Here is a 20,734-nt window from a genome sequence, read left to right as displayed (position 1 = left end):
CCAGAGTGAGAACTACCTAAACTACGCTCTAGTCTACTTATTAGCGCCAAAACGACGAAAATCAAGTTGCATCAAAAACAGGTCTGCAATCGCAGGTCCAGTGACCTACCTGTATTAGTAGAGGTCAGTCAATAGTCATGACAGATTAGTCAAAACAAACACTAAATAAATAAATAATACATCAAAAAAAAAAACCAAACACTATGAAATAAATCAAAAACAAACCATCATGATTATTTGACAATAATAAAATTGTAAATAAATAGAAATGTATTTAATAAACTTTTTATTCAGTTAAACTGACAAGAAAATGGCATAAAAATGCAAAAACATGATCCCCTTGTATAACTACACCATAAAATACCTACCCAGTGCCCACGTACTTTGAATCCGAAAATTTCTTTATATGGCTCATGAACTATCAACGTCGTCTGTGCTCAAACTATGCTCATTCGTATTCTGGGGATGGTCCTACATTTACTCCAGTAATACGTCACCGAGTAAAAGTCCGGAGTGGCATTCCAGGGTGGTGACTTTGGTGCATGGCAGTGTCGCCACTATCCTGGGGATCCATCAGTGTGGCACGACCTCTGTCGATCGATGCAGACTCACTAGTAAGTTTATTAATCATCATCATGGTCAACCCATCACCGGCTCACTACAGAGCCTCCTCTCAGAGTGAGAAAGGTTTTGGCCATAGTCTACCACGCTGGCCATGTGCAGATTGGTAGACTTCACACACCTTTGAGAATATTATTATGGAGAACTCTCAGGCATGCAGGTTTCCTCACGATGTTTTCCTTCACCGTTAAAGCAAGTGATATTTAATTAATTAAAACGCACATCCTCGAACGCACTCCGAAAAGTTAGAGGTGGCCGGGATGAACCCCGACCTCCGATTAGAAGGCGGACGTCCTAACCACTAGGCTATCAAAGCTTACTAAGTTTATTAGTGGTGTAAAATCCAGTTTCAACTCAAAGGAATAAAAAAATTGTAAGTACCTACCTACTTTAGCCTTTTAAAAAGCTCAGAGTCACTCGCGGACGATGTTGAGAGGCGAGATGTGCTTGCTATATGCTTGCTTGCTATATATGAGATCCCCCCTCCCCCCGTCCAAGTCGTCTGTCCCACTAGTAGGAGAGAGCTACCAAAACTGCGTTTTGCGGTGCGGAGGAGGATTAAGCGTAGATTAATTTCAGTGAAAATATCACCAGGCGAATACGCCCTGATGCTGTGGTCGTGGGGCTATTTCGCCTTTGACCTGCTGTGGTGTCTGATCAACAGCAGCAGCAACTACGTCATCCTGCTGCACCACCTCATCGCGCTGGCCGCCGTCAACAGTTATATGAGCAAGGACTACGCCGGCTGCACGTTCGCTTGCACGCTTGTGCTCATGGAAATAACTAATCCCTTTCTGCAAACCCGGTGGTAAATATAAATTACGAGGGGTCGAAAGTAACTTGAAATATTCGTACACTGTCCGTGCGTCGCCGTTCTTATTACAATTTGTCTTATAAGAACTTGGCTGGACACACTAGCATGTGTCTTGAATAGGTACAAACCTATGTCACATTCGTAGTATTCCGTAAGCTACTTTCCGAGATCCAAGAGTATAGATAGATGTTAATTTATATCCACATTCGAAAGCAAAGGAAAATGTGTTGCAGTAAAAAAGGCTTAATAAGGTTTACGTGTTTAAGTTAAAAAAAACGTACATTTCTGAAAACTTTAATTTTTTTAAGTCCCTACCTATCTAGACAAATCTACCTAAAACCTAAAACCTAGTCTAGTCTCTAGTCTATCTTACCTAGTCTAGTCGATGATAAAAGGTACTTCATCCTATCCATCCTAATTTCAAGGTTCAATTTCTAAAGAATAAAAGAGGGTAGTTGAATAATAATTAGCATTTATACGAGAAGTTTTAAAATTAAGAATCTCAACGTTTCCCTAGGTTGCTGCGTTACGAAGGATATGGCCAAACATTACTTTTCTATCTGGTGGAAATAATATACTTCGTCATGTTCCTGACTATACGCGCAGGTTTCTGCACATACCTGATGTTCGAGATGATCAACACGGACATTCTCGACACGGACGAAAAGATTATATCCATGGCTTTGTACATAATATCCCTTGTCCTCGTGTACGAGATACTTAGTTACTTTAACCACAAGTATAAAAATAAAATTGTAAGTAATTAATTAAACAAGTAAAGTACGCGGCCGAAAGTAATGTACAGTGCGAAAAGGCTATCTTTAGGCTTTGGCGCGTGGCAAAAATCGGAACTAACGTTCCTGTCAATGTCATTCAAGTGCTAAGAGAGCCTTGTCGCACTGTACGTCGGCCTTTAGAATGACATTTCGGCTTTGTAGAGCGTTGTCTCTGTCACTGTTATCTATATGACGTTTTGTCGGTCTCAACGACAGGGACAACGCTCTACAATTCTGCTATCTCCTTCTAAATGTCGATGTACATTACTTTCGGCCGCGTACTGTAAGCCCTCGTTAATCCTGCGCATGTTTCGTTACTGCAAACCAATTACATAGGTACTCGTAAAAGTTACACGCACTATTTTTCTTGTAAGTAGACATAATTATTAGTAAATTTAGTAAAGTAAAGTAAAAGTAAAATATGCTTTATTGTACACCAAAACCAAAACAATAGACACATAACAAAGATAGCATGTACAATAGGCGGCCTTATCGCTAAAATAGCGATCTCTTCCAGGCAACCGTAGGGTAGAGGATATTATAAAAATTAAAGAAAGCGGAAGGGGTGTCCTAATTAAATAAAGTAAATATACATAGTAAATATACAAATATATTTAGTTTTATTGTTATTTATTGATTTTCATATTATTTTCTTTTATTTCAGGAGGAGTTTAAGGGATTCGCTAATAAAGTCGGGATAGTAATAGATTTAAATGAGTTACCATAATTTATCTATACTAATAAATAAAATTTAAGTGCCTGTCTGTAATTTCGAAATAACTAGCTCATATGGTTATTTGAACTGTACCATAACTGAATCACACGTTTTTAAAATTTTTGTCTATCTGTCTTGTCTGTTTGAACGGGCTAATCTTCGGAACAGCTGAACCTATTTTGACAGGACTTTCACAGACAACTAGAGGAGAGGATTAACTAGGGATTACATAGGCTACTTTTTTAACCGACTTTCAAAAAGGTTGTGTTTTTCTACCTAAGTACACCGAAATTACTGAACCGATTTGCGTAGTTTCTTTTTTAATTGATAGAGAAACTTTGCAACATTGTTCCATAAAAAAATTGGATTCCAACTCCTCAAACCAGTTGCTGTACGGGATCTGACTACAAAAATTGATGGGATTTAGAAACTGTCGGTTTTAAATTGATATTGGAGGTAGGTACCTACTAAGTAATAGACATGTGTCCGCTATAGCTTAACTTAACTGAAAACCGCTGCCATGCCTTTAGCGTACCATAGCGTTATTGTCGTAGCTAGCAACGGTTAACAGATATCATCTATGACGAACCACCTGAAAACGCAACGCTGCCAACTGGCAACTGACAATGCATTGTTTGGTTTTTTGGTAACTAGAAACGCAATAATTATGCCTTCTCTTTCTTTCTTTCACTGAAAGCTGAGAAGGAGCGGTTATTGGCTAATGGCTATTGGCTAATGGCTACCGGCTTAGTAACTTAACTAAGAACATTTCACGAAAATTGATAAACCAAAAACGACCTTATGTCTATTATACTAAGGCGCTAATTTGTTTGGTTAACTGTTCAAGTACTTGTCCATTAAGGTTTGATCTATCAAGCTTATTACAGTTAAGCCTTAGACTAATAAAAATAAGGTCGTTTTTCGTTTATCAATCTTTGTGAAATGTTGTTGGTTAACTTGACTGTGGCAAACTATCCGTGCAAGCGTCCAATATAGTTTGACCTCAATGATCATGATAATTAAACTTTGCTGATATGAACTTAAGGTTGTGATTACTTCACGATTTTCATGAAAGTAAAATTGGTTTTATTTTAGTGAAATATGCGCGCGCAGATCAGGTGGTGTTACGGCGCGTTTGTTTGTTTTGACTTTTGATGAAAGTTTTAATACCTAATTAGATAGTTTGAGCGGTGTTTGTATTCAGTAAATACTAAAGTTTTGTCTTGAGATATTGCTTTGTTTTATTTAGGTAGCTTTTGCCTGTAGTGTGGGTGATATTGACGATTGACTATAATTTGTAAATAACTTAGTAGGTGTATAAAATTGTAAAAAGGTGTTAAGAAAAAAAATAAAGTTTTAATAGTTTTAGGTACTTAAGTGATATAATTAGTGTTGTACAAAACTTTGATTAAACGTTTTTGAAAATTGTGCTAGTCCTAAGCCTAGAAAAGCATGAAGGGAAATCGTCAATATTATTCTAATGCACTTACACGACTTGAAACTTTAGCCATACCTACAGACGGATTCGATACGGCAGCTAACTAAGTTACTACTTACTACAAACAAAAATGGTGCGCATATTAAATTAGTTGAAACACAGCTTTGATACCGATACTAGGCAACTGTTATCAATAGCGCTATTGTAACTAAATAGCGGTTTAATAACCGTGGCCAGAAATAGCCAATAACGCCCATCTTTACTAAGTAAAGACTTTTTGAAAATTTGGTACTGAGATATCTTGCATCTCGGGGACAGGGCACAGGCTACCTACGAATAGGCTATTTTTTGCCCTGGAAAATTAAAAGTTCCCACAGGATTTTTTTAAACCTAAATCCACGCGGGCGAAGCCGCGGGCATCAGCTAGTACTCATAATAAAACTGTAACCAGAAATATGCAAAGTACCAAAGATGAGTAAAACAAAATAAAGCAATAATTAACTTTATTGCATATTACTCATTCACAGTAGACAATAGCAAATAGAGCAAAGGATTTTTATTACCTGATCATTTATCTTCTTTGCATATTAATAGTGGTTACAACTATACTATCCTCTACAGTAGCCAGCAAGAAGTATTGTACATCAACCTTTAGAACGAGATTCTCTGGATGAGTTGTCTCTGTCACTCATACCTGTGATGTTTTGTCTGTCTCAATGACTTTTCTAAAGGGTGCTTTTAAACTTGGATCAATCTCGCCTACGATTCCCATAGCCCCTCCTATCCCTCCACGAGTTATGTTTGTTCCTAGTTTCTCTTTTAAACTTGTCATCTTTATGTCTATATTCATTCTGATGTTGAGCCTTATTTTCCTTGGGTTTGTATGGATGATGTCGGTGCGACCAGTTACCTTGTAAACTGGCCATCACTAGCTTATCATTTCTCTCTGGTCTCTGCGTTGGCATATGGCTAGGTCTAGGGTTCTCCTCCCATAGTCTTTCGGTCATATCTGCAAACTGTTTTGCAATGTTTGCTTGGCCATTAAAGTCAGTAATTGGCAGAGCATCTGTGCCACTGCGTATAGGAGGAGGGAGCCTCGTCACTCTACCTCTTGTATCCAAATTCAAGGCTCTGTGGAATAGAGACGTACCCCGGAAAAGGCCTATAGCGTAAGGTACTGACACTTCATGGCAAAATGTTATAAACGCAAAGTTTTTTTGGCGCCCATCACGATCTCTTGGAATTCTTACTTTTTCTAGTGGACCTGCCTGTAATAAGTGATAGTAAGTTGTTACTTGAGGGAGTGATGTTACTTTAAATAAGTTATAAGTGGCTAACTGCAGACTATAAAAACAATAATTTTATATTAAGAAAAGGCAAACCTGTAAAAAGAGCTCGTACAACAGCTCTTCAGTCACTTGTTCAGCTAAATTGCCACACCAGAGCGTTTTATTATCCTCCTCAATCATTGTTAGAAATAGCTTAGAAGAAAAGATATACTTTCCTCGAATAACATCGAACGAGAAAATTGAAAATATAAAAATCCAAACATCATAAAATATTTTCAAAGACAAAGAGAAAGAACGTCAACGTCATAATAAGTCATAACGTTAATGTCATTTGTCAAACGTCAACCATTACTAAAGAGCATAAAGTCGCCAATACACCAACCATGTTTGACAAACCTTGGTGCTAGTAATATAGTAGATAATCTATGCCTTGGTGCATCTGCAATCTGCAATCCACAGAGTACTTTGTAATATATGAAATAGAGACCAAACTTCGAGCCTAAAATTGGAAATGCATCACAAGCGCCCCTAGATTTGAAATTTGGAACTATGGTGATTGAATCTATATCTACGTATATATGTAATACATAGGTATAGGTACTATATACATTTATACGTATAATATAGGTACGTAGGTACTACTACTAGGTACCTATATTATCCTACTTTCTTATATTTATTCTAGATATCGGTTACTTCGCTGATTTTTCAATCGTCAAATAACGATGGATTTTTGATGTTGTGAGTTTTATTTGACGATTGAAAAAATCAGCCCTGAATAAAACAAAGTTATTTTTAAAATAATGTAGGTTATATTTTCTATACTTAATGAAAACAAAATTGATCATTTACATCGTAAAATGTTTTGCTGATGACATGACTACATTATAATTTACACTAGAAGTAACTTTAATACACTAAATATGCACTAAAAGTTTAATACAATGAATAAAATACACTGACTATGCCTACTAACAAATCCTGTCTTTAGTGTTCCACGCGCAGAACAAGGACAGTAAACAGTTGCGCAAATATCACTGTAATGAACCTGACCGCATGAACTAAAGCTCAACTTAAAGGCCACAGGCAAATTCACATTTCGCACGTACCAAAAATCTTAGATTAGGTTATTTAATCCAAAAAAAAATTTACAAAAAAAATAAAAACCGACTTCGTTACATAAACACTAAAAATTGAAAAATAATTTAATTTATTACCGAATATATTATGTATACAAGAGTTAATATAGTTCCATAATAATACTTTTTGGTGCCGGTGCCAATTAGCTTTAGCTGCGCGAATCGTCTAGACTTCATATTTTTATGGGACTCCACAATGGCACCTCATTGGCACCGACCCCAAAAAATATTATTATGGAACTATATTAACTCTTGTATACATAATATATTCGGTAATAAATTAAATTATTTTTCAATTTTTAGTGTTTATGTAACGAAGTCGGTTTTTATTTTTTTTGTAAAAAAATTTTATTACACAATTTTTAGTGGCCCCATGGAATTATGCTATGACTGGTTAAAAATCTACTGTTTACTAAGCTATTACACTGATCGCGAGCATTTTACTCTTATCCGTTGAGGAGTTCCAGTATCTATCTTCGAAGATGTTCATCAGATCTTCACCAAATTGAAATGGGACCAACTTTGAAGTATACCCTTTCAAACAAAAAAAGAATTTTCAAAATCGGTCCAAGCGTTTTTGAGAATCGGCGAACATACATAAAAAATAAAAAAAAAATAAAAAAAAAGATTCCGACGAATTGAGAACCTCCTCCTTTTTTTGAAGTCGGTTAAAAATACAACACAACTCACGCGTCCGACATTTTCATTTATTGACTTTTGTTGTTTTTGTCAATGACCTGTGATGATTTGTGTGATTTAGCAGAAATACAACTAAATAAAGATAAATTCAAATTTTTTTTTAACTTCTTAGAAAGAATTACGAAAAAGGCTATACAAAAAAATTTATACTTAACTTCTTATTTTTTTCTTCTATTCGGCTCTTTATACCGTCGTTTTGATTCGCAAAAATTCCGCCAATGTAAATTTAGTAGAGAAACAACGTGATAATTGTTATTTAACTTTTTCTTTTCTTTTGAATACAAGTTAATTACTTTTAATAAAAAATAAAATATAAAATAACGCTTTTTATAAAAGCTACCTACCACTTTAGTTGTTTTTTTTTGAGCTGGTATAATCATGGAATGAGACATACCGCCATCTATTGACGACATTGGAAAACATACGCAGCACTACTGCCCTCTGAACTAGAATTTTTGAATTACTTGATTATAATACTGCTAAATTAAAAATACTTGTAAAATAAGTAACAACCCAGAATTTTGCGTACTATGTAATTTTGCAGTATAGTACGCAATACATTTCCCTACTTTTTGTTCTAAGTTTACGCCAGGGTCTCAACAGATAGAACTAATGTTGTTTATTATAAAAAATCTCCATGATTTTAGTTTGTGCAATTAGAACTAGATGGCGTTTTATCAAAAATAAATGACGGTGCGTGGCGAAATCGGAACTAACGGTGCCGTCAAGTGGCCCCTTTGTTCTTGTTTGAATATTCTAAGCCTTTGTTCTCCAACAGCGCCCCCCTGTCAATGTCAATCAAGTGGCAAGAGAGCCTTGTCGCACTGTAGTCTGGTATCTCTACGACTTCCTATAAAGCAAATTAAGAAGAAGAAGATCTCTACGACTCAAAAAGTTTTATTTACTACTAGGTGCTACTAGCCACAGGACACTATAACTCCTATGCTACTAGGTGAAGCCCGCGACTTCATCCGCGTGGAATTAGGTTTTTAAAAACACTGAGGGAATTCTTTGATTTTCCGGGATAAAAATTAGCCTATTTCACTCTATGTTATCGAAGTGTTCTGAATCGGCCTGCTGGTCTATATCTATACGCATAGACTATATTATGTATAGTCTATAGTATATCCATGCAAAAAATCACGTCAATCCGTTGCGACTTGATTGGAGGACAAACCAACAAACAAACACACTTTCGCATTTATAATAAGGGTACTATAGCAACCTTGACATCCATGTTTGTGCTACATTTTAGTTTACGCAGTGTTACTGCATCCGTGATCCATCCATTCAAGTGTACTGCTGGGATATTCACTTATAAATTCATGCTAAATTCAACATAACCTAATACCTATAGAGAATGCAGTACAAAAATCATGTGTAAAGAAAAAAAGAAAATTTAGTTTTAAATAATAAATTACGGGTATTGTTTTATTACCTCAACTTTTAGTACAGAAAGTACTTCTTTCAATGTATAAAATAATAAATAATGCGGCCGAACTAAGAATAAAACTGAATTTCTGCCATATTGCGACGTGTACCTAAGCGGGATTATAATTTTTCATTCGTATTTTCTTTGAAGTCACTACCTAAAAAAATAATATATGAATCAAATCTGCACACGTGTTATACCTGCAGTTATACGTATAGCTGTATAGTTGACCTTAAAAAACTAGTATCCAAGGCCGAAAAAATTAAAAATAAATTACATACAATAGTTACTGCAATTAGAAACAGATGGCGCCACTAGGAAAGATTAGCTGACATCTCTATTCCAGTATGTAATGTACTCTGTGGTTTACGCACAGAGTACATTATATACCGTAAAACGGGGTGAATAGGTACGAAATCTAACTTCGCATTGAAATTTACGGATGTTTTGGTACCGTAAAACGGGGTGAATAGGTACGAAATCTAACTTCGCATTGAAATTTACGGATGTTTTGGTACAAATTATGATGCTTTAACTGTTTGTAAGCATCTCCGGTTGTAAGTATTCTAAGGAAACATCCAAAAAATATAAAATAATGATAAATTACTGGTATATTTTAATCAAAATATATGCTGTCCCTATTTATACTTGATCCGGGGTGTAACGGAATGTCAAAGGGGTGAATAGGGAAAAAAGGTTAGGGTTGTCAAACACAAGTTAGCTCTATCCTCTAATATTACAAAACTAGCTTATGCTCGCGACTTCGTCCGACACAAATTTCAAACCCCTATTTCAACCCCTTAGGGGTTGAGTTTTCAAAAATCCTTTCTTAGCGGATGCCTATGTCTTAATAGTTATCTTCATACCAAATGTTATTATACATGGCATAGTAGGTATCAAATCTTTAAAAAAAAGCAACCGCCGAGTTTCTTGCTGGTTGCTGGCATTCCGAATCAGTGGTTTGACGATTCAAAAATAAATAAATAAAAATATTTTTTATTTAATTAAACTGTTACAAGTAGGTAGTGTAGTTACCTATACTTGTAAAAGTTTAATTGAATAAAAAATATTTTTATTTATTTATTTATTTATCAATATTAAACAGTAAAATGCCATTTAACTAAATTTTACAAGTCGACTACACAAGAAGGAAGAATTTTTTTGAACAATTTAATTAAATATTTAAAGTGACAGCCCTGTCCCTATATAAACCTTACTGTTCCTATTTAACCTTGATTCGTTCCAATTCAGTAAGTATAGCGTTCCTATCCACCCCTTTCCCGTACCTATAATCCCCATGGCAAAGCCAAAACCACTTGGTTTCCAATTTTTTCTTTTTTACAGAAAAATATGTAACATTTAGACAAATCTGCTTTTGTGACGCCTCTTAGATAAATGTTTAATGATTTCTAATAGTTTTTCTACTGTTTTATTCTCGTACTGCGTCAAAGTAAACAAAGTTTTGAGACCTACGGCTTAGCGTGTTTTGAACAACGTTTTTGCAATGACGCTTTCGTTATTTTAATGTCAATTTGTCTCTGGTTCAGTGATGCCAAATAAAAGATCAAATATTCTACTATAGGGAAAAACAATGCTACCAAAATTCTAAGCTGTTTTGGGTATTATTTTTACGTTCAAATCTCATTCCCAGTTTTGTCCCTATTCACACCCCGATTCCTATTCACCCCGTTTTACGGTACAAATTATGATGCTTTAACTGTTTGTAAGCATCTCCGGTTGTAAGAATTCTAAGGAAACATCCAAAAAATATAAAATAATGATAAATTACTGGTATATTTTAATCAAAATATATGCTGTCCCTATTTATACTTGATCCGGGGTGTAACGGAATGGCAAAGGGGTGAATAGGGAAAAAAGGTTAGGGTTGTCAAACACAAGTTCTTCTATCCTCTAATATTACAAAACTAGCTTATGCTCGCGACTTCGTCCGACACAAATTTCAAACCCCTATTTCAACCCCTTAGGGGTTGAGTTTTCAAAAATCCTTTCTTAGCGGATGCCTATGTCATAATAGTTATCTTCATACCAAATTTCAGCCCGATCTGTCTAGTAGTTTGAGCTGTACGTTGATAGATCAGTCAGTCAGTCACCTTTTCCTTTATATATTTAGATTAGGAAAGTGAAGACTTGTTTGTTTGTAATCGATAAACTCTGAAATTACTGGACTGATTTTGAGAATTCTTTCACCATATTCTATAGCTATTTTATTCAGAAGTAACATAGGCTATATGTTATTATACATGGCATAGTAGGTATCAAATCTTTAAAAAAAAGCAACCGCCGAGTTTCTTGCTGGTTGCTGGCATTCCGAATCAGTGGTTTGACGATTCAAAAATAAATAAATAAAAATATTTTTTATTTAATTAAACTGTTACAAGTAGTGTAGTACTACCTATACTTGTAAAAGTTTAATTGAATAAAAAATATTTTTATTTATTTATTTATTTATCAATATTAAACAGTAAAATGCCATTTAACTAAATTTTACTAGTCGACTACACATGAAGGAAGAATTTTTTTGAACAATTTAATTAAATATTTAAAGTGACAGCCCTGTCCCTATATAAACCTTACTGTTCCTATTTAACCTTGATTCGTTCCAATTCAGTAAGTATAGCGTTCCTATCCACCCCTTTCCCGTACCTATAATCCCCATGGCAAAGCCAAAACCACTTGGTTTCCAATTTTTTCTTTTTTACAGAAAAATATGTAACATTTAGACAAATCTGCTTTTGTGACGCCTCTTAGATAAATGTTTAATGATTTCTAATAATTTTTGTACTGTTTTATTCTCGTACTGCGTCAAAGTAAACAAAGTTTTGAGACCTACGGCTTAGCGTGTTTTGAACAACGTTTTTGCAATGACGCTTTCGTTATTTTAATGCCAATTTGTCTCTGGTTCAGTATTGCCAAATAAAAGATTAAATATTCTACTATAGGGAAAAACAATGCTACCAAAATTCTAAGCTGATTTGGGTATTATTTTTACGTTCAAATCTCATTCCCAGTTTTGTCCCTATTCACACCCCGGTTCCTATTCACCCCGTTTTACGGTATAGCGGATGAAGTGGCGGGCTTCAGCTAGTAGCATAGGAGTAATAGTGTCCTGTGGCTAGTAGCACCTAGTAGTAAATAAAACTTTTTGAGTCGTAGAGATCTTCTTCTTCTTCTTAATTTGCTTTATGGGAAGTCGTAGAAATACCAGACTACAGTGCGACAAGGCTCTCTTGCCACTTGATTGACATTGACAGGGGGGCGCTATTGGAGAACAAAGGCTTAGAATATTCAAACAAGAACAAAGGGGACACTTGACGGCACCGTTAGTTCCGATTTCGCCACGCGCCAAGATAGCCTTGTCGCACCGTAATTTATTTTTTGATAAAACGCCATCTAGTTCTAATTGCACAAACTAAAATCATGGAGATTTTTTATACTAAACAACATTAGTTCTATCTGTTAAGACCCTGGGTTTACGCACCCTGACTGCAATCTCTGGTTCACGTTGTCGATGGTTATCTTATCGATTGAATTTTTAGGTTATGTGGCATCATATTTTTTTGTCAATGTCTTTTGCTAAAAATTCTTATCGAAACTAAATAATTATTATCAATATTATCTATGTTACAGCTCGATTTATTTGCAAACTAATAAGTATATACAAGTTCTCCTTCATCACAGGTTCAAGCTAAAACAAAATTATAAACTACGTCAATCCGCTTAAAGAATCGTTTGGCTACTGGGGAAGAGTGTCGCAGAAGCCCTAAAATGAATCAATCTGTACGTACTATTAACCGAGGATAACTTTGAACAGCATTATTAACGTTACTACGTAAACGTTTTGGATTGCTTTTAGTTGAAATCCTGTGCAGCATCATGGACGACTCCAGTAAATTCCAGCAAATGCAAGATGAAATGTCCAGGTATGTTAACGCATTTAATATGAGTCACTCTTCTGTCTTTAATTTGAAGAAACTCAAATTATAGACAACTATTTATTTTTACTCTAATTTATTCTACCACTTATAAAGAGTTTGTTGTACAAGTACTTTTAAGACAATATAATAATATTGTGACAAAGTTATTTGAGATGTGTGTTTAGAGGTTCAACGGGAGGTAATGGCTATTTTCTTTATCTTACTGAGAATCACAACCTGATAAGGTTTAATTTATCCAATTTTCACTTTGTTAGTTTAGTTAAAAAACAAATCAAGTAATTTTATTTCCGGGCTGTGTAAGTTCAGTGAAGTCATAATAATAATTAAATAAGCATAAGTGATTCCAGTATATTAATTACTAGCTGATGGCGGCAACTTCGTCTGCATGTATTTAGGTTTTTAAAAATCCTGTGGGAACTCTGATTTTCTGGGATAAAAAGTAGCCTATGATACTCTCGCTCCTTTCATCTATCTCTATGTCAAAAATCAATTTGTTAGGGTGTTTGGTACAAACACACATTTGGATTTATAATATTAGTATTGATTAATATACCAGAACAACCTGTGACCAGTTGGCAAACACCTAACAGCCAATATTTGGGAATTTAATTTAATTAAATTACCCTATATGCATATTACAATTTGTGAATTGAATTTTAGATTCGAGGCCGAGATCTCAGGCTCGGAGTTGGTGACCATACGCCCTGTGATTGGTGCAGCTACGTTTGGAGTGGTGCAACAACAACTAGAGCGGGCTTTGCCCCCACCCCCACCACCGCCTGCGCTGCTGCAATCATTTGACGTCATGGGAGCTAGACTGATGTACCCCACCGTGCCCCCGCCTCCTCCTCCACCTACTATGAACCCTATAATGGTGCCTGCCTCTGTGAGTATGGTATTTTATCAACCAACTTCATCTCAACCCTTGCCCCCACCTTTGCTGCAATCATTTGACGTCATGGGAGCTAGACTGATGTACCCCACCGTGCACCCACCTCCACCACCACCCACTATGAACCCTATAATGGTGCCTGCTTCTGTAGGTATGGTATTTTATTAACCAACTTCACCTCCTTACCAGCTTACACAATCAGATGGTTACATCTTTTGTACATCATAAAGCCTACTCCAAAATAGATTAATAATTCCAACCATCCAAGCTCCAAAAACCCAGCAAACAGCTTAGCTTCCCAAGTATTAAGTGAGGCAGACTCCTCGAGTAGCTTTTGCATTGCTCTGCTACATCCATGAACTCTAGCAGCAAATATATTGGAACAGAGCAAAAATTAAAGCATACTATACCTGTGGCCCCACTTTTGCTACAACCGGTTGACGTACCAAATGACCCCTGTGAACCCTGTAATGGTGCCTGCCTCAGTGAGTATGGTATCAACCAACTTCATCTCCTAACTTAAATAATATAATCAGATGGTTCTATCTTTTGTGCATCATGAAGCCCCCAACTTATTGATCACTCCAACCATCCAAGCTCCAGAAGCCTAACAAGCAAGATCAAGGCTCAAAAAGCCTAGCAGATGCTTAGCTTTCCAAGTACTTCCTAAAGTGGGGCTGGGCAATGCAGGTAGCTTTCACATTGATTATCTACACCTGTATGTTTGGTAAATCATATTATATTACATAATATAATAATAATAAAGTAATCATTTTTGGGGTTTTCGTACCTCAAAATGAAAAACAGAACCGTTATAGGATCACTTTCGTTGTCTGTCTATCTGTCTGTCTGTCGGTCTGTCAAGAAACCTACAGGGTACTTCCCGTTGACCTAGAATCATGAAATTGGGCAGGTAGGTAGGTCTTATAGCAGACATTAGGGGGAAAATCTGAAAACCGTGAATTTGTGCTTATTTCACACAAAAAAAAAATTAAATTGTGGTCATTGACATGACATGTACAAAAAATTTGTATTTTTAATTTTCGATGTAAGATAACTATATCAAGTGGGGTATCATATAAAAGGGCTTCACCTGTCCATTTTAAAACAGTTTTGTATTTATTTTTATGCATCATAGTTTTTGAATTAGCGTGCAAAATGTCGAAAAAATACGACTGTAGCGCGATGCGTGAGCCTGACTCGCACTTGGCCGGTTTTTTGTAGAAATTATGTGATGCTATTTAGAATATAAATAACTAATAACCAGCTACATAATATTATAAGTTTTGACAGGTTGGTGTCTGTAAGTAAGTGAAAGTAAAGGCGTCGTTTTCATCATTATTATTCCAGACTTCTTATTCTTATCCCACGCTATGTAGGGTTGGCACAAAATTGATGAGAATCTGCTTCTTCCAGACTAATTTAAAACAAAAATTCCAGGTGCAACGCCTCCGCCCTCCAGGAATCCCGGAAGGGTTTCCAGGCCCCATGCCGTACCTGCGTCCAGGGCTGCCAGGTCCGCAGCTCGCGCCGCCGCCGCCGCCCAAGCCCCAGCCCATAGTGTTGTCGGCGGCGCCCAAGCTATACAAGCAGCCTAAGGAGGATGAGTCCAAGAAAGAGAAAAGTGAAAGCAAGAAAAGGGTATTTTTTTTTTTCAATATCTCTCTAGGCATCTTTGGTAATCAAGAGTCTCAAGTATTCTATTAGGTCATGCATGTTTGTTAACTTTTTTTTGATATTTTTCCTACTAACTATTTAACTTTATCCTATATTTTAGAAACTTTTTTGTATTCTATACACATAAAACGGCTTGTAAGTATACTATACATAAATGTATACATTTCTCGGATACGGCTCTAATAATTTAAATACAGTTTTGTAGTTAGATAATGTTTCACTTCCCAAGTTTATTTATATAATGATTAGGACCCTGAATTTCATATAACACTGCTGTCCCATACGAAAAAAGCTTTTAACTGCGAAAAAGCGTTTTTGAGTTACTGCCAAAAGTGTGTGGAAATTAATAACCAAACTCATTCTTTGCTTAAAACTAATAGAAATGTGTATAACCTCAGAAACGTGAGCGCCCTCCCTCCCCGCCGCCTAAAGTAGAGCCGGAAGTAATAGAGGTGCCGCCCCCCGCCCCGCCGCCGCCGCCGCCCGTCGTCGCCGTGCCGGAGACCACCGCGCCCAAAGCGAAGAAGGAGAAGAAACATCGGAAGGTAAGCTATATCTCACTCCCTCATCAGAAGTAATCTCTAAAGGGCTTCTAAGGCGGTCAAGCGGCATGACGTCACCACGTAGTTTTTTTTTTTGCTTGATCAAGCGAACGGTACTTTTCTCATAACACTATCCGAACGCGTCAAGCAAAAATATAAAATCGTATCAATAACCATCACAAACATTGTAAACTCAAAATGTTTAACTCAAGCAAATCACTCGAACATCAACAGAATTTGTGCAGAGTATAGGAATACATGAGAATCAGGCGCAAATAAATTATTGTTATTATTCTAGTCTGTGTAAAAAATCGTTGAGATATTATCAGGAAATTTGTAGTTATGGATTGGGATCAATCCATCATCACTTGCTGCAATAGTGAAGAACAACTTCGTGAAGAAACCTGCTCGATTACAACGCTGAAGCATCTCACCAGACCATTTATAATTTAGAAATAATGTACAGTACGCTACAGAAAGTAATGTACACTGACCTTTAGAAGGAGATAGCAGATTTGCAGAGCGCTGTCCCTGTCGTTGCGACCGACAAAACGTCATATAGGTATGAGTGACAGAGACAACGCTCTACAAAGCCGAAATGTCATTCTAAAGGCCTATGCATATACTGTTCATATACGGTACCCAACTTATAAACGCCAGGGAGGTCGTCAAACTTACTATAATCGACGCATTTTAAACTGAATCGTCGAGTTATCTGTCTGTTTCGCTCGCACTTACAGGTCGTAGGTAAGTGCGAGCGAAACAGACAGATAACTCGACGACTCAGTTTAAAATGCGTCGACTATAACAAAAGCTGTGTTCAATAGTGTAGTTATGTGTGTTCTGTAGGTGGTTCGCACGGCGGGCGGCCAGGTGTGGGAGGACGTGACGCTGCTGGACTGGCCGGACGATGACTTCCGCATGTTCTGCGGCGACCTGGGCAATGACGTCACTGACGAACTTCTTGTAAGTTAATACACATACATGTATTTGGATATTTTAGTATGGAGACTGGTCTGGTCTTTTTAGGGTTCCGCACCTCAAAAGGAACGGAACGGAACCCTTATAGGATCACTTTGTTGTCTGTCTGTCTGTCTGTCTGTCAAGAAACCTACAGGGTACTTCCCGTTGACCTAGAATCATGAAATTTGGTAGATAGGTGGATCCTTATAGGTGGTATTAGGGGAAAAATCTGAAAACAAAAAAAAAATTGTGGTCATGAACTAATAATTAGTATTTTCAACTTTCGAAGTGAGATAACTATATCAAGTGGGGCATCATATGAAAGGTCTTCACCTGTACATTCCAAAACAGATTTTTATTTATTTTTATGCATCATAGTTTTTGAATTATCGTGCAAAAGAAAAAATACGACTGTAGTACGGAACCCTCATTGCGCGAGCCTGCCTCGCACTTGGCCGGTTTTTTTTAAATAGTGGCCACGCATTAAACCTGTATTAAAGGGCGCACCACTGTAAATTTCCGTACTTTTTTTTTCGCAAAATCTGTAAACCAATAGAACTATATAGAAGAGCGCGCGCAATGAAGAATTAATTCCGCACCGGTTTTTCATAGACTTAAATTCAATTTTACGGATTTCAAAACACGCCGCCACTCGCAGCACTGGTGCGTGCTAGCTCATAATCAATAGCTGACACGAATACAAAAAGTATTGTATGGAACAAAATCTTCCAACGTGTCACAATGTCCGAGATACATAATATACGGGTCACTATAAGTTGTGCATTGCAGACAAGGCTTTTATGGTGCGTAGCGAAAATCGGAACTAACGTTGCCGTTAAGTGCCCCCTTTGTTCTTGTTTGAATATTCTAAGCCTTTGTTCTCCAACAGCGCCCCCCTGTCAATGTCATTCAAGTGCCAAGAGAGCCTTGTCGCCCTAAGTTCTAAGGAATAAAGCAAACAAAGCAATAGTGCCAACATGACGGCAGGGGATAAGTTACTAACCATATATCATCATCATCATCATCATGATCAACCCATCGCCGGCTCACTACAGAGCGCGGGTCACCTCTCAGAGTGAGAAGGGTTTTGGCCATAGTCTACCACGCTGGCCATGTGCGGATTGGTAGACTTCACACACCTTTGAGAACATTATGGAGAACTCTCAGGCATGCAGGTTTCCTCACGATGTTTTCCTTCACCGTTAAAGCAAGTGATATTTAGTTAATTAAAACGCACATAATTCCGAAAAGTTAGAGGTGCGTGCCCGAGATCGAACCCCCTACCTCCGATTAGAAGGCGGACGTCCTAACTACTAGGCTATCACTGCTATATAGTAGCATCAAAAGATTTTTGAATGGTGGTAATATTATTTGCAATCATTTGCAGACGCGAACTTTCGGCAAGTACACGTCGTTTCAAAGAGCTAAAGTTATACGCGACAAGCGCACCAACAAGAGCAAAGGCTTTGGCTTCGTCAGCTTCAAGGACCCCGGGGACTTCATCAAGGCCATGAAGGAGATGGATGGTAAGTTGTACCTAACATCTAAATACCAACCAATACAGTCAGTTGAACGAGACGTCTAGACAGATCAACTGTTGTGAGTGATGAGACTCGCGGTATTAAATAACCGGTCAAGGGCGAGTCGGACTCGCACACGAAGGGTTCCGTACCATCGTACAAGATATAAGTATACAGATAATTTAATTTATCAAGTTTCTTTAAGAGATTTGATCCTTTAGAATGACATTTCGGCTTTGTTGAGAGTTGTCTCTCTGTCACTCTATATGACGTTTTGTCGTTCTTAACGACAGAGACTACAAATTTGCTATCTAAGGAGATAGCTTTAGAAGGCTAAAGGTCGATTACTTTCGGCCGCGTACTGTAAACGTTTGTAATAGCAAAAACATTTTTTTTAATGTGATACGAATATACAGTACACGGATAACATTTTTCTAATAATTGTTCTCAGGTCGTTATGTGGGCAGTCGACCAATCAAATTGCGCAAAAGCTCGTGGAAGAACCGCTCCTTGGACATCGTGCGCAAGAAAGAGAAGGAGAAAGCCGCACTCCTCTCTCTTCTCATGTCGGGAAACAAGAGCTGATAGTATTGGGCCACCATTGATCCAGTTTCGTCGCCTAAAGCCTAAATTACACGTATTAAGTTGTCAAGTTAATCAAATTCAAAAGTAGGAAAATTCCCAATTTAGTTAAGTTTTTAGTTACGACTTTGTGCGGGTCAAAGTTTACGGGAAAATGTCGAAGTGGTCGGAAAATTTCATTGTTAATTTCTTCTGTGACTTCGCTGAGCACATGAAGAATTACAGAGTTTATTATTTCAGGCACTTCGCTGTTCATCTCGGAATGAACTTGAGAGCTTTACTAAATTACTTTACTTGGCAGGATGCGTAAAAACCCTTACCTACTTAAAATTAAGTTAACTACTTAACAACTTAATGCGTGTAAATAAGGCTTTAGGCGCAAGGCACAACGGTAGAGTGGAGCGGAACTATTTGATAACTCCACTCTGTTAGTGTGTTTTGCATCTTCGTTTTAATTTATTTAGTTATTATTATATTTGCATAATAAAAGTTCTAATAAGTATATTTTAGGGTTGTTTTTTCAAGGTTTCCTTCTAAGACTAGAAAATGACGTTTACAGTATACTGGAATTTTATTTTAGCGTTTACACTATCGTGAGAGATTTCCATTCGGTATATGTATAAAATATCTCTCAACATACATACTCACGTATTTAGTCCTTGACAAAGGACCCCGGATGGGTTCGAAACTAGTCGGGCTAGCGTCGACTAAATACGTGAGTGTAGCTGTTGAGAAATATTTTAAATAATGGAATTTTATTATCTTTCTCCTATTCGTTCGTTACATCCACAGACAACTAAGCCTTAGTACTTTGTGTTTATATCTATGCCAAAAACGTATTCTAAGGGCCTGCGCAGACGAGGGACTAAATTGTCCGCGGAGGACTAAAGTCGGTGGTCTTACTGCGGTTTTACGCCGTCGTCGCGTAGGTACGTCGTGTGCGTTCTGCGAAGTAGTTCTGAACAGGGGATTTTACCCGTTTTGTAAAGTGTCTTAATTTGATCCTAAAGTGATAATAAACTACCAAAAAATTTACAAAAATTTTATTCGATCGATAAGTGCAATAAAAATGATTTAAATTTTGCAGTCCAAATTTCGCCGCGTAAACGTTACCCGCCATCTTTTTAGGTTCACGAGCTTTCCGTGACGTCACGGATTGGTAAACCGTGTTTTCTTTGTGAAATACTTTACAACTTAAATCGATGTGACGTCATAATGTGGATTCCTCATGGTGGCTATAGCTTAGTGCGTTTCGGAGACTTGTAGAACAGAATGAAAAAGTGAAATTTTTAAAATTTATTATATAATTATATGTACTGAAATTAACTTTTTTCGATTGTTTATTGCGACTACTGTCTTGTATGTGCACCGTATTATAGTGATCAATCAACTTGTATTTGAGTGGTATGCGAAAGGATCTAGGAACTTATCCCATACGGATTTTGAGATGAGGATACGACTCGGAAAGAGAATAATTAGTATTATTTGTATTACAGTAAAAAAAATGGTAACAGGAAAATTAAACAATAGTTTATTTTTATTATGATAATAATTTATTTTACGATCAATGTTTCTTTGGCTCAATATAAATCAATTATTATAGCACAAATGTTGTACTTTCCTTCTTAAATTTAGTTACAAAACGAATTATACCTAACTACTTAATGAGAGATTATATT

At 36.8% G+C, this 20,734-nt stretch overlaps 3 protein-coding genes across 4 annotated transcripts; 2 read left to right on the top strand and 1 right to left on the bottom strand.

Moving 5' to 3' along the window:
* Window positions 1–403: 403 nt before the first annotated feature.
* Window positions 404–2,955, top strand: LOC117984305 (TLC domain-containing protein 5-like; the record flags this gene model as incomplete). Its single annotated transcript, XM_034970933.2, has 4 exons — window positions 404–614; window positions 1,201–1,429; window positions 1,953–2,190; window positions 2,876–2,955. Coding segments are annotated over 4 exons (741 nt in total), but the record flags the coding sequence as incomplete, so codon positions are not given.
* A 1,895-nt stretch (window positions 2,956–4,850) lies between these two features.
* LOC117984309 (RNA-binding protein 7) lies at window positions 4,851–5,947 on the bottom strand. The gene is made up of 2 exons (XM_034970943.2): window positions 5,747–5,947; window positions 4,851–5,632 (listed from the first exon to the last, which is right to left on the bottom strand). Exons 1-2 carry the CDS (start codon window positions 5,831–5,833, stop codon window positions 5,114–5,116), a joined length of 606 nt encoding a protein of 201 aa, XP_034826834.1. The 5' UTR covers window positions 5,834–5,947; the 3' UTR covers window positions 4,851–5,113.
* Window positions 5,948–12,466: 6,519 nt separating this feature from the next.
* On the top strand, window positions 12,467–19,559 carry LOC117984302 (RNA-binding protein 42-like). 2 transcript variants are annotated; one of them, XM_069500050.1, is made up of 8 exons: window positions 12,467–12,721; window positions 12,798–12,864; window positions 13,540–13,765; window positions 15,212–15,412; window positions 15,847–15,993; window positions 16,840–16,956; window positions 18,341–18,479; window positions 18,925–19,559. In XM_069500050.1, the coding sequence occupies exons 2-8, from the start codon at window positions 12,818–12,820 to the stop codon at window positions 19,056–19,058; spliced, it is 1,011 nt and encodes a 336-aa protein (XP_069356151.1). In that variant the 5' UTR covers window positions 12,467–12,721; window positions 12,798–12,817; the 3' UTR covers window positions 19,059–19,559. The 2 variants fall into 2 exon arrangements, with proteins under 2 accessions (XP_069356151.1, XP_034826820.1); XM_034970929.2 differs by lacking the exons at window positions 12,467–12,721; window positions 12,798–12,864; window positions 13,540–13,765 and adding an exon at window positions 13,793–13,918.
* The last annotated feature ends 1,175 nt before the right edge of the window (window positions 19,560–20,734 follow it).

Source organism: Maniola hyperantus, chromosome 8, assembly GCF_902806685.2.
Source record: "Maniola hyperantus chromosome 8, iAphHyp1.2, whole genome shotgun sequence".
NCBI lineage: Eukaryota > Metazoa > Arthropoda > Insecta > Lepidoptera > Nymphalidae > Maniola > Maniola hyperantus.
This window is presented reverse-complemented; position numbering and strand designations above follow the sequence as displayed.

What these genes read in the sequence shown, in the direction of transcription:
- LOC117984302 (XM_069500050.1), top strand. Translation starts at nt 12,818, where the DNA reads ATGGACGACTCCAGTAAATTCCAGCAAATGCAAGATGAAATGTCCAG. An exon ending in ATGCAAGATGAAATGTCCAG is followed by an intron (nt 12,865 to 13,539) that starts GTATGTTAACGC and finishes ATTGAATTTTAG; the next exon opens with ATTCGAGGCCGAGATCTCAG. An exon ending in CTATAATGGTGCCTGCCTCT is followed by an intron (nt 13,766 to 15,211) that starts GTGAGTATGGTA and finishes CAAAAATTCCAG; the next exon opens with GTGCAACGCCTCCGCCCTCC.
- LOC117984309 (XM_034970943.2), bottom strand. Translation starts at nt 5,833, where the DNA reads ATGATTGAGGAGGATAATAAAACGCTCTGGTGTGGCAATTTAGCTGAA. An exon ending in TGTACGAGCTCTTTTTACAG is followed by an intron (nt 5,633 to 5,746) that starts GTTTGCCTTTTC and finishes CACTTATTACAG; the next exon opens with GCAGGTCCACTAGAAAAAGT.